Here is a 12,529-nt window from a genome sequence, read left to right as displayed (position 1 = left end):
GCTGCTAGACCTTAGTGCGCTGGACCCAGGATAATCTCAGGACGTGTAGAATGACCACAGTCCCAGATCCCGAGCTGTAGTTTGTTTGCTAGGAGCGGCCGGCAGCACTGGAGTTCCAGCACTGTGAAGCCGCTGTGTGCCTCTTTATCCTTTTGCTCCGCTGTGGCATGGTGATGGCGGCGTTTGGGGGAGTGCCCGAAGGATTGGGTTTTCTCAGCTCCGATCTCGGGTTGGGGTACAGACAATGTGGTCTGTGGCAGATTCTGCTGGATGCCTCCTGCCTCCTCCGAAGAGAGAGTAGGGATTTTGAGCTGGGCGCGTAGCTGCAATCCGTGCTCGGAGGGAGCTCAATTGTGATGGTGGCAGGTACCGGAGGTCAGTGAGACCTTCCAGGGAAAGACTAGGTGACCCATGAGCAGTCTGGCAACTTTCCTTCCCCGTGGGGTTTTTTTGCGACTGGGACTCCCAGCCTTAGGCCCCCTTGTGCCCACCAATCAGCCTGGGAAATTGATCGTGACCAGCAGGCTTGCGGCACCAGCCCGGAGACCCAAAGCCCGAGTTGCCGGGTTCTCTTCCGGGTTCTGGCTGGGCAGCCGAGAGTGTACCCAACCGCTTCCCACGCCGTGGGAAGCCTCCCCTCACCTGGGAAACAAGATCGATTGCTGTTGTTTTAGGGCCCAGCGTTCAGTCTCCTGGTCACTGCACGGAGTGTGTTGTCCCCTTCTCAGACACGGTGTTCTCCCAGTGCCGCCATCTTGGCCCCCCAAGAAAGAAGTCTAGTTTTTTAAATTAATTTTTTTATATTAGTTACAGTTTATTCACTTTGTATCCCAGCTATAACCCTTCCCTCATTCCTTCCCAATTCCACCCTCCCTCCCTCATCTCCTCCCTGCCCCTCTCTAAGTCCACTGATAGGGGAGGTCCTCTTCCCCTTCCATTTGACCCTAGCTTATCAGGTCTCTTTAGGACTGGCTGCAATGTCCTTCTCTGTAGCCTAGCAAGGCTGCTCCTCCCTTGGGGGTGGGGGGGAAGGAGGTCAAAGAGGCAGCCATTGAGTTCATGTCAGAAATAGACCCTCTTCCACTCACTAGGGAACCCACTTGGATACTGGGCTGCCATGGGCTATATCTGAGCAGGGGTTCTAGGTTGTATCCATGCATGGTCTTTGGCTGGAGAAATAGTCTCAGAAAAGACCCCTCTGACCAGATATATTTGGTCCTTGTGGAGCTCCTGTCCTCTCCAGGTCATACTAACTCCCCCTTCTTTCATATGATTCCCTGCACTCCTTCCAAGGATTGTTTATGAGTCTCAACATCAGCTTTGATACACTGCTAGGTAGTCTTTCAGAAGCCCTCTGTGGTAGGCTCCTGTCCTGTTACTTGTTTTCTCCTACTTCCAATGTCCATCCCATTTTTCTTTCTAAGTGAGGATTGATGATCTTACCCAGGGTCCTGTTTCTTGTTTAGCTTCTTTAGGTGTACAGATTTTAGTATGTTTATCCTATCTTATAGGTCTAGTACCCACTTATAAGTGAGTATATACCGTGTGTGCCTTTCTGCTTCTGGGATACCTCACTCAGGATGTTCTTTTCTAGATCCCACCATTTGCCTGCAAATTTCATGATTTCCTTGTTTTTAATTGCTGAGTAATATTCCATTGTGGAGATGTACCAAAATTTCTGTTGAGGGACTTCTGGGTTGTTTCCAGGTTCTGGCTATTACGAATAAAGCTGCTATGAACACGGGTGAACAAATGTCCTTTTTGTGTACTTGAGCATCTTTTGGCTATATGCCTAGGAGTAGTATAGCTGGATCTTGACGAAGCACTATTCCTAATTGTCTGAGAAAGTGCCAGATTGATTTCCAAAATGGTTGTAAAAGTCTACATTCCCACCAGCAGTGGAGGAGGGTTCCCTTTTCTCCACAACCTCTGCAACATGTGTTGTCACTTGAGTTTTTGATCTTAGCCATTCTGATGGGTGTAAGCTGAAATCTCAGGGTGTTTTGATTTGCATCTCCCTGATGGCTAAGGACACTGAGCATTTCTTTGTTTCTATGCCATTCTATATTCCTCTACAGAGAATTTTCTTTATATTTCAGTTAAAAAAGTAAAATTAGTTTTTAAAAGTTAAAAAGAAAGAAAAAACAAATATTTTAGAGTGAAACACTAAAATGTTTTCAAGATGATCAGAAAAGCTGTTATGATTATTATTCCACATATTCTTTCAGATTCTAATAACTGTGATTAGACAGGGTTTTATAGCCTTGGCTGTCCTGAACTGGCTTTGTAGACCAGGTTGGCCTTGAACTCACAGAGATCTGCCTGCCCCTGCCTCTGAAGTTCTAGGATTAAAGGCAGGTGCCAACATGCCTGGCTATACTCTCAGATTTTCTTATGGTTTAGATATAAAATGTCCCTCACAGGCTCATGTGTTTGAACCCCAGCTGATGGCACTGTTTGGGAAGATGGTAGACCTCTGATAGGTAGGGCCTCTCTTAAGGAAGTAGGTCTCTGCTGGGTAAGTCATCACCTGGTTTATAATCAGGATCTGTTTCCTGTTCTCTCTGCCTCTTGGTATGCCAAGATGTGAGCAAACAGCTGCCAAAAGACATGCCTTCTCTGCCTTGATAGATTATATAACCTTTCAAATCTTCCTCCTTTAATTTGTTTCTAACAGGTGTTTATTTAAAGTAATGACAAAACTAAGTCCAGCATCATTTTTTAGATTGTCAAAATTCAAAAAAAACAAAACTTTCACTTCAATAGGGATTGGAGTTTGTTCCAGAGCCAAATTTGAGGCACCATGGCTCAGGAACACAAATTAGGTAACTCCAAATCCCATGCTCCAAGTTGGTAACAATTTGATGAAGTTTTTATGGAAACAGAACAAAGTAACTCATAAGTCAAGGCACTTTTCAAATATGTTAGTGGAAACAGTAGGTAGGTAGTTACAACATAGCAGGGAAAAACTCTGCTGTCAGCCTTGGATACTATCTGATGGCATTTTTTGCCTCTGGTTGTTTGGAAACTAAGGGTATATTTGTACATGCCCAGTGGTCACATATAGAAAAAGGTAAAAAATAGCTATTAAGGTGGATGCAAATAGACCAGGACAATTTGTCTCTGGACTTGAAATATCCCAACTTCTTCACATTACTGAGGTTGAAATTTAGGTAATCAGCCTTGCAGAAGTTTCAGTGGAAGGCACTGTTCTTTTCAGGAGTGTTTGCTCACAGAATCCTCATTCCTGAACCAGGGATATGAGTTTTTCTGACATAAAATGGCTTGGTGTTTGGAAGATACTGATACCATCAAGATCAGACAAAAAAAGATAGTTTTAGAGTTCAGTCCTCCTTTGAGGGTACCAACTTATGCTTGTGGGTTACAGTGATCTTGTTATGTCTACCTTCAACTTATCTTTCTAACTATTTGCATGTTGAACTCTGAATTTCCAGCATCAGTCATGAAGGCCAGCCTTTGAGAGACAGTTTATCCAGCTCACGCAATTGTGTAAGGTAAAAGTATCTGTTACAAATGTTTTAAAATATTATACACACGGGGACCTGGTGGTAGATGACTTTACAGTACTCAGGAGGCTGAGGCAGGAAGATAATGAGTTCAAAAGAATTCTGAGTTACATAGTGAGATCCTGTCTCAAAAATTATGCACACACATACACATTCTCATATACAGAGAGAGACAGAAAGTCAGAGATAAGAGAGACAGAGAACGAGTGGTTCTACTTCTCAGACTGAGGCCTGACTTATACATAGAAACAAGTTTCTTTTTAAGTCTAAGTGGAGAAAGAAGATGATAATGACGAATAAGACCTTTATGGTAGGCTCCTGTTCTGTTCCCTCTCTTCCACTGTTTCTGGTGTTTATCCTGTTTAAAGGCTCCACCAAACAGGGGATCAAAGCAGATGCATGAAATCTTATGAAAGAAGGGGGAGATAGAAAGACCTGGAGGGGACAGAAGCTCCAAAAGGAGAGCAACAGAACCAAAAAATCTGGGCACAGGGGTATTTTCTGAGACTGATACTCCAACCAAGGACCATGCATGGAGATAACCTAGAGCCCCTGCTCAGATGTAACCTAAAGGCACCTCAGTCTCCAAGTGAGTCCTCTAGTATGGAGAGCAGGGGCTACCTCTGTCATTTACTCGGTTGATCACTTCCTTGTGATGATGCAGCCTTGCCAGGCTAAAGAGGAAGAGGATCCAGGCAGTCCAGATGAGACTTGATAAACTAGGGTCAGATGGCATGGGAGGAGGACTTCTCCTTTCAGTGGACTAGGAGAAGGGGATAGAGGAGGAAGAGGGAGGAAGGGTAGAACTGGGAGGAGATGAGGGAGTGGGTTACAATGGGAATATAAAATGAATAAATTGTAAAAGAAATTAAAAACAATGAATAAGAACCAAGTAAAAGGACATGTATGTACAAAGATGCCATAACAGAACATGTTATCTTGTGTGGTGGTTTGAGTAAAAATGGCCCACATGTTATACATTTGAATGCTTGCTCAATAGGGAGTGGAGTTACTTGAATGGGATTAGGAAGTATGGCCTTGTTGGGGTAGGTGTGGCCTTTGGAGGAAGTGTGTCACTGGGGATGGGCTTTGGAATTTCAATACTGGCTTAGTGTCTCTCTTCCTGCTGCTTGCCAATCCAGTTGTAGAACTCTCAGGTACCATGTTTGCCTGCATGCCACCATGCTCTCTACCATGATGATAATAGACTAAACCTCTGAAACTGTAAGCCAGCCCCAATTAAATGCTTTATTTTATGAGTTGCAATATCATGGTATCTTTTTACAGACATAAAGCACTGACTACGACATCTTGTATATAATAACTTAGAAAATAATTAAAATGAGGCAGACTTCCAGTATTGATCAAGTGATTATGCTATAAACTTGATTTAGTCTCCAACAAGGGAAAATATTTTTACATGGACAAAAGATACAAAATACCAATTTTTCTCTATATAGAAAGTATATATATTTCTAATATATAATATATAATAATATATATAATAATACATAAAACATACCATCTGTATATTAGTATATTTAGTGTGTATATAGTAATTAATATATATTATTTAGTATATATTATTATAATATGTATTATATAATAATATATACTAATATATATTTACTAAATAATATATAGAGAGAGTATATAAAGCAATAAAGGATAGTTGTGAGTCAAGTGAGCCATGCAACTGGGGGAAATAGCCTAGAGCAAGAGCAAGTTGGAGACATGTCCTAACCCTGAAAATCTCATCTTGAGACCAGCAGGAGTAAGGACCACTCCCTCCCTGTTCTGAGCCTGCATGTCCTGGTGCATGTATTTTTGCAACCCCCACCTCTCTCACCTTTGAGATAGTCATATAGTCTTGTGGACAGGTTTCAGGTTAAAACTTCTTATTTCTTTATAAGAGCATGTCCAGCTAGTGCCTGGGTTTCCTTTCCCAGTAAGTGAAGCATGACCCAGTACCCAGAGCCAGCCAATAATGCACATTCACCCTGAAAACACTTCCCCACGTCCCCAAGGTTTATATAGTCTTTATCCCCATCCCCCCATAATACAGAAGAGCTGTTTCTTGAAGAAGGCTCCCCATCCTATGCCAGACAGATGTCCTGCTAACCCACCTGTCCAGCTAAGCTTCATTCCTTCAAGTCCAGCATCTGTGCACAAGGGTTCCTGGATGCCCTCAAGGAATAAGTAAACCCCGGGCCAACAGATAGTAGTCCCTGAGAAGTGGGCACTATATGAGTTAGGCCTTATGTTTTTGATACATATTGTCTAGACCATGGATCAGAGAGAAGAAACCCAAATAAAAGCTGGAAAACTCCACAAACTGAGGAGAGTAGCAACTCTGCAGCAACAAGAGTGAGTAGGTTTTGCCAAGCATAGCACTAAGTGAAAATAATGTATAGGTAGAAAGGATTCCAAGCACTTGCAGAGGGTGCTGTTGATCATTGATGGTCCTTTCAGGTACTTATGGATCTATGCACTTGAGAAAATTGCCCAAGGCTAAGGAATTAGACACAAAGAATGGGTAGAACACTCAGATATGGAAGCAGTGTTTATTCCTTTCAGCCAGAACACTAAAAACTTACAGTTCATGAAATAAAAGAGGATTGAAGAAGACCATGCTTAAGTAGTAAAGAATAGACTATACAGTGATTTGTTGTTATCCTCAGCCATAGAAGTCTCATACATGATATCTCGACAAGTATGTCACCACTGAGCTAACATCTTTGAGATGCTTTTGCTAAATTGCCCTGGCTGACCTCAAATATTACCTCCCAAATATTCAGGATTACAGGTGTTCACTGTTATGCCTAACTGAAGGGTAATCTTTACTCATTTGAATGACTAAAGGATTTCAACTATTTCCATGGAATTAGCTCTCTTAAAAACAAAGTTCAAGCTGGGAAGCAAAAGTTGGTGGATCTCTGTGAGTTTGAGGCCACCCTGTTCTACAAAGCAAGTCCAGGACAGCCAAAGTTACACAAAGAAACCTGTCTTGAACAACAACAACAAAAAGTTCAAGAATATTTGTAATGTCCTGAAATTAAAATTTGACACTATTGGGCATCCAGTTAAAATTATAGGTCATAACTAAAACATGATCAAACAAGACAATAAACAAAAAACCAACCTTAACTTGTTATGAGACAATATATCTGTCTGTCAAACCCAACTCTAAACATGGGCAAACTTGTAATCTCAAAACTTGGGAAGCCAAGGCAAGAGGATCATGAATCAAATAATGAGAGCCTATCTCAAAAGTGAAACCATGTTGGATGTAGTGGCACATGCTGTTAGTATCCAGAATATGCTGAAGGAATGACCCCATAATCAAATAGTATGAAAACATCAAAGAACGTTTATTCTGCAGAGAATTCCAGCATGCTGGGGTCACCATCTTCACAAGATAGCAGCAAACCCAAAGGGACAGTAATGACCCCCTTTTAAAGTCATAAAGTCTTTACACACAGGCATTCCTACTGTGGCTATGTGACCTTGATTGGAATTGGCTGGTGCTCATGGAAGCTGCATGAAATTATTGGGACTGGATGGCTCTTTGGAATTAAGTCCTCTCAATGCTTATAATTTTATTAGTTAGGAAGCAGAGCCAGGAGGATCAGGAGTTCAAGGCCACTCTCAGCTACATAGTTTGAGTCCAACCTGTGATACAAGAGCCTCTGTCTCAAAAACAAAACAAAACAAGACACCCAGAAGAAAAAATGAGAAAGATATTGGAATTAGCAGACAAGTACACTAAAAGTAATAAGTATAGTCCATGTAATCTGAAAGCTAAGTAAAAGAGTGAATAATAGAAAAAGGAAGTAGAATTTCTACATATGAAAACTACATAATATAAGTTAAGACAGAGGGCATGGACATATTTATAATATGCCTGCAAATTACACTTCACAGCACAAAATAAATGTAACGATTTTTGATACTGGAACTCTACAAAAACTATAAAAAAAATCATCCAAAGAGACAAACTATCAATGAACTGTGATAAATGGGATTGGTGCATTTAAAGTTTGTATGAGAGCCAGTAGATGAATATTTAACTAAATTTTATGAAACAATAAACCCACAAATTTAATGAACTTAAGTTTCACTCAGGTGTTAAAAAAAGTCTTGATTTTCTCAAATGAGTACCAGGGGTAATCACAAAATAATATATTGTGTGAAAGAATAGCAATACATTTAATATCACAAGTAGTATGAGATGACACAAATAAATGAAAATGTAACCTGTCTTTTTCATGTTTGGGGAGATCCTGCTGCTAATTCTGCAAAACAATGTACAGATTCAATGTGATCACCATTAAAATCCCAGTGTCAGTATTTTTCAGAAGAAAAATCAGTATAGGCCTGGGAGTGATAATACACACCTTTAATCACAGCACGCAGGAGGCAGAAGAGGGCAGATGTTTGTGAGCACAATGCCAACATGCTTTATAAGTTAAGTTCTGGGCCACTTGGGATTAAAAAATGAGACTCTGTCTCAAAAACAAAATTGAAAAGAGCAAAAAGACATATATTACATGAAGTTCTCAAATAATTATTTTAAAAGAACAGCACATAAAACACAAAATTCAAATTTCCTATGGAATCTTAAGGAATTTTGAATATCACAAACACGTTTTTAAAAGGAACAAAGTTTGAGGATGGAGAGAATGGTTCCATGGTTAAGAGCACTTACTGGTCTTGCAGAGATCCTAGTTTCAATTCCCTGCACCCACATGGTAGTTCATAGCCATTTATAGTAACTCTAGTTCCAGGGGCTCCTGGCCTCCTTGTGTACCCACCTGTACATGGCACATATATAAGCAAGCAGGCACACTTACATAATATAAAATTTAAGGGAACAAAGTTTTCCCTTCTCCCAAGATTCAGAAACATTTTGGAAGAGGGATTGGAACAGAAAGAATATAAGAGGCAGAGGTTGGAGAATACAGAGCTGAAATAGTATCTTCTGAAAAAAAGTAGGACCACTGCATTTGAGAATTCATAGCAAGTATTGTTACTTGCCCAAGACCTACACAAGATCAAGCCAATCAGCATTCTCACACTAAATTTCAAACTGTATTACAAAGCAATAATAATCAAAACAATGTGATGCAACACTTAAACAAAAAGACCAACAGAATGCAATAGAATACTCCAGATAAACTCCCACATATATTGTCAAATAATCTTTTACAAGGATGTGAACACTATTCTATCGGTGTTAGATAGACTCTTCAACAAATGGTTATGTGACAACTGTATTTCCACATGAAAAACAATGAAACTGTTATCTTATTTTCCACTACATACAGTTAACTAAAATGAGTTAAAGGTCTCAACATGTAGACTAAAAAAGTAAAATTAGAAAAATGTGATAATGTGCATCAGGGACATAGACAATAGTGGAAAAGCAACATAACTTTGCAAATTGTATATGTGATAGGTTAACATGAAGACCCATAAACTACATTTGAATGATATAAAAATCCAATAATCTAACTAAAAATGGAGAGTGATGGAGCTGGAAAGATGGCTCAGTACTTAAGAGTGTTTGTTACTCTTGCAGAGTTCCCACTTAGGGCAAAGATCATAACTGTGCGTAACCAGGTCTCCCTTCTGGCCTTTGTGAGTACCTGCACACATTTGACACACACATAGATATGTACACATCAAATAAAATTATAATAAACTCCCCTTAAAAAAAAAGGACAGTGATGAACATGAAGTCCCAGCATCTGAGATGCTGAGGTATAAGGATTATTTGGGCTCAGACACTGTTTGAGTGACAGACACTGTCTCAAAATAAGGCAAAGCCAAGTATGGTTGCACTCCTATCATCTTAGCATTTGAGAGGCTTCAGCAGGAGGGTTGCCATGAGTTTAAGGGCAGTTTGGATGGACTATACAGTGAGTTCTAGGTTGGCCTAGACTAAATGGCGAGATTATATCTCAAAACAACATAAAGGAAAGGAAAGAAAAGAAAGGAAAAGAAATGAAAAGAAAGAAAAGTAAAAATGAACAAAGGACTGAATAGATATTTTTTCCAAAGATGATATTGTTATAAGTAATATTGTCAACTTGACAGGATCTAGAATTACATAGGGGACAAGCGTCTGAACATGACTTTGAGCCACTTATCTGGATTAGGCTAAACAAGGTGGGGAGACTTACTTTAATTGTGGATGGCATCATTCCATGGGCTAAGATTCTAGACTGAATATAAAAGAGAAAATGAGCTTAGAATGAACATTTATCTCCTGCTTCCTGTTTATGGATGATGAGTTGTCTCAAGCCCTGCTACCAAGTTCCACCCATAATGGGTTATACCTCAAACTATGAGTCAAAATAAGCCCTTTCTTTATCAGTTGTGTTTATCAGATACTTTGTCATAACAATGAAACAATTATCCAGTATGGATATTATAAGTGTTCAACAGAGAAAGGAAAATTATCTTCATTATCCCTATTACAGAGATTTAACCACCAACCAAACAGCATGCACGGGCTGGACTTAGGCCCCCTACACATATGTAGCAGATGTTCATCTTGTTCTTCATGTGGATCCCCTAACAATTTGAGCATGGGCTACCTCTGACCCTATTACCTGCTTTTGGATACCTTTCCCCTAGCTGGGCTGCCTTGCTTGACATCAGTGGGAGAGGATGCGTTTTGTCCTGCTGTAACTTAATGTACCAGGGTGGGTTGGGACCCTTGGTGGGAGGGCCTCCCCTTCTCTGAGGAGAATAGTAGTGGGGAATGGGGGAAGGGAACGTAAAAACTGGAATGGAAGGAGAGGAGGGAGCCTGCAGTCAGATTGCAAGGTGAATAAATAAAAAATAAAAATAAAAAAACTGATTATCAAAGAAATGAAGATTAAAACCACAGTGAATTCGCTTCACACCCACTATAACAATATCATAAAATGACAAGTTATGGTAAGTAAGTAAATAAATAAGAGTAATTGTATAGTTATTGTGACTCTAAAATGGTACAGCCACCATGAAAAAAAATAGTAAGATGTTCCTGGGAACATGCCTGTTCCTGTTTATAAAAAACTATTTGTAAACTTTGGGCACAGTGCAGGGAATCTTATGAAAGAGGGGGAGATAGAAAGACTGGAAGGGTCTGGAGCTCCACAAGAACAGAACCAAAAAATCTGGGCTTAGGGGTCTTTTCTGAGACTGATACTCCAAACAAGGACTATTCATGTATATTACTTAGAATCCCTGCACAGAGGTAGCCCATGGGACTTCATTCTCTAAATGTGTTCCCTAGTAATGGGAACAGGAGACGTCTCTGACATGAACTCAGTGGCTGGTTCTTTGATCACCTCCTCCTGAGGGTGGAGCAGCCTTACCAGGCCACAGAGGAAGACTATGAAAGACAGTCCTGATGAGACCTGATAAGCTAGGGTCAGATGGAAGGGGAGGAAGTCCTCCACTATCAGTGGACTGGGGAAGGGCCATGGGAAGAGATAAGGGAGGAAAAGAGGAAGGGTGGTATTTTGGGAGGGGATGAGGGTGGGGCTACAGCTGGGATACAAAGAGAATAAATAGCAATAAATAAAAATTATATTAAAATGATTTATAATAGCATGAGCTAGAAGCAACCCAAATGTCCATTGATAGATGTGGTATACAAAGACAGATAAAGTGTGGTAAAAACATACTATGAAATATTATTCAGTTTTATAAGAAAGAAAATTGGGGTTGGAGAGACAAGCCAAGTGCTTGGCATGCAAACATGATGATCTGAGTTTGATTCCCAGAACCTATGTGAAATGTTGGCCTTGGAGGTATGTGCTAGGATCCTAGCACTGGGGAAGTGGAGACAGGTATATTCATATTCATATTCATATTCATATTCAATGCCCAAAGAGTCTAGCCTAATTTATGAGCCCTGGGTTCTTTTTTCCTCCTTTTAATCATTTTACAGCCCCCACTCTCTCTCCTTCCAGTCCCACTGTCATACACCCTCCTCCCATTTCCCCTTCTCCTTCTTCTCAGAGAAGGAGAAGTCCCCAAAGAGGTATCAACTTACCCTGACATCTCAAGTCACATCAGGACTAAGTGTGTCCTCTCCCACAGGGGCCTGACAAAGCAGCTTAGCTAGGGGAAAGGAATCCTAAGGCAGGCAAAAGAGTTGGAGACAGCTCCTACTCTCATTGTTAGGGAAAGTACACGCTGAGGTTCTATTGAGAGACCGTGTATCAAAAATTAAGGCTTTTGTTTGTTTGTTTGTTTCTGCTACTCCTTATTTGTATCCAGAACAACGCCTATGTAGAGTTTCTGTGTTGGGACTTCGATAACCTTCCTCGACTTTGATAATCTTCCTCGTCATCCCTGTTCAACGACAGCAAGTAGCCAGTAGCCGTCTCCTGACTCTTCCTCCTGACATTCTAGAAGCAGAAGACAACTCTACTTCCCTACAAAGGAGCTGGGCATCATAGCCATGAAGTTTGTATTGTACCTCTATCTTCTGGGGGTTGTATTGACCCTGCTGTCCATCTTCGTTAGACTTATGGAGTCACTGGTGACCTTCTTGGAGAACCCATTGCCTGGGATTTTCAGGATCACTAGAGGTCCACTAGTCAACCGAGCGCATCCAGAGCGCTTTTCAAGATCATCCATGTAGAGGAGTGCAATAAAACCTCCCTCCACTCTGTCCAATGTTTGGTTGTAAGTCTCAGCATCTGCTTCAATACTCTGCTGGGTAGAGTATTTCACAAGTCCTCTGTGGTAGGTTCCTGTCCTGTTCCTTGTCTTCTCAGGCTTTTGATGTCTATCCTGTTTCCCCTTTTGAGTGAGGATTAAGCTTCTTTCCTAGGGTCCTCCTTGTTGTTTACCTTCTTTAGACCTATAGATTTATTATGTTTATCCTATACTATGTGGCTAATATCCATTTATAAGTGAGTATATACCATGTGTGTCTTTCTGCTTCTGGGATACCTCAGTCAGGATGTTCTTTTCCAGTTCCACCCATTTGCACA

The 12,529-nt window shown here is 40.7% G+C and overlaps 2 protein-coding genes across 2 annotated transcripts in view; both read left to right on the top strand.

The window, feature by feature from the left end:
- Positions 1-11,887, top strand: part of Lamp2 (lysosomal associated membrane protein 2) — a 123,076-nt gene extending 111,189 nt beyond the window's left edge. Inside the window, exons 9-10 of the mRNA XM_055612152.1 lie at positions 3,456-3,515; positions 11,808-11,887. Coding sequence (XP_055468127.1) covers positions 3,456-3,481 — 26 coding nt within the window. The 3' untranslated portion in view covers positions 3,482-3,515; positions 11,808-11,887. The remainder of the gene's footprint in view (positions 1-3,455; positions 3,516-11,807) is intronic.
- An 87-nt stretch (positions 11,888-11,974) lies between these two features.
- LOC129680501 (hypoxia-inducible lipid droplet-associated protein-like) lies at positions 11,975-12,262 on the top strand. The gene has a single exon (XM_055612155.1). The coding sequence runs from the start codon at positions 11,992-11,994 to the stop codon at positions 12,172-12,174; it is 183 nt and encodes a 60-aa protein (XP_055468130.1). The 5' UTR covers positions 11,975-11,991; the 3' UTR covers positions 12,175-12,262.
- Positions 12,263-12,529: the final 267 nt, after the last annotated feature.

This window comes from Psammomys obesus, unplaced genomic scaffold (genome assembly GCF_907164565.1).
Source record: "Psammomys obesus unplaced genomic scaffold, mPsaObe1.curated_primary_1811, whole genome shotgun sequence".
In the NCBI taxonomy this organism is placed as follows: Eukaryota; Metazoa; Chordata; class Mammalia; order Rodentia; family Muridae; genus Psammomys; species Psammomys obesus.
This window is presented reverse-complemented; position numbering and strand designations above follow the sequence as displayed.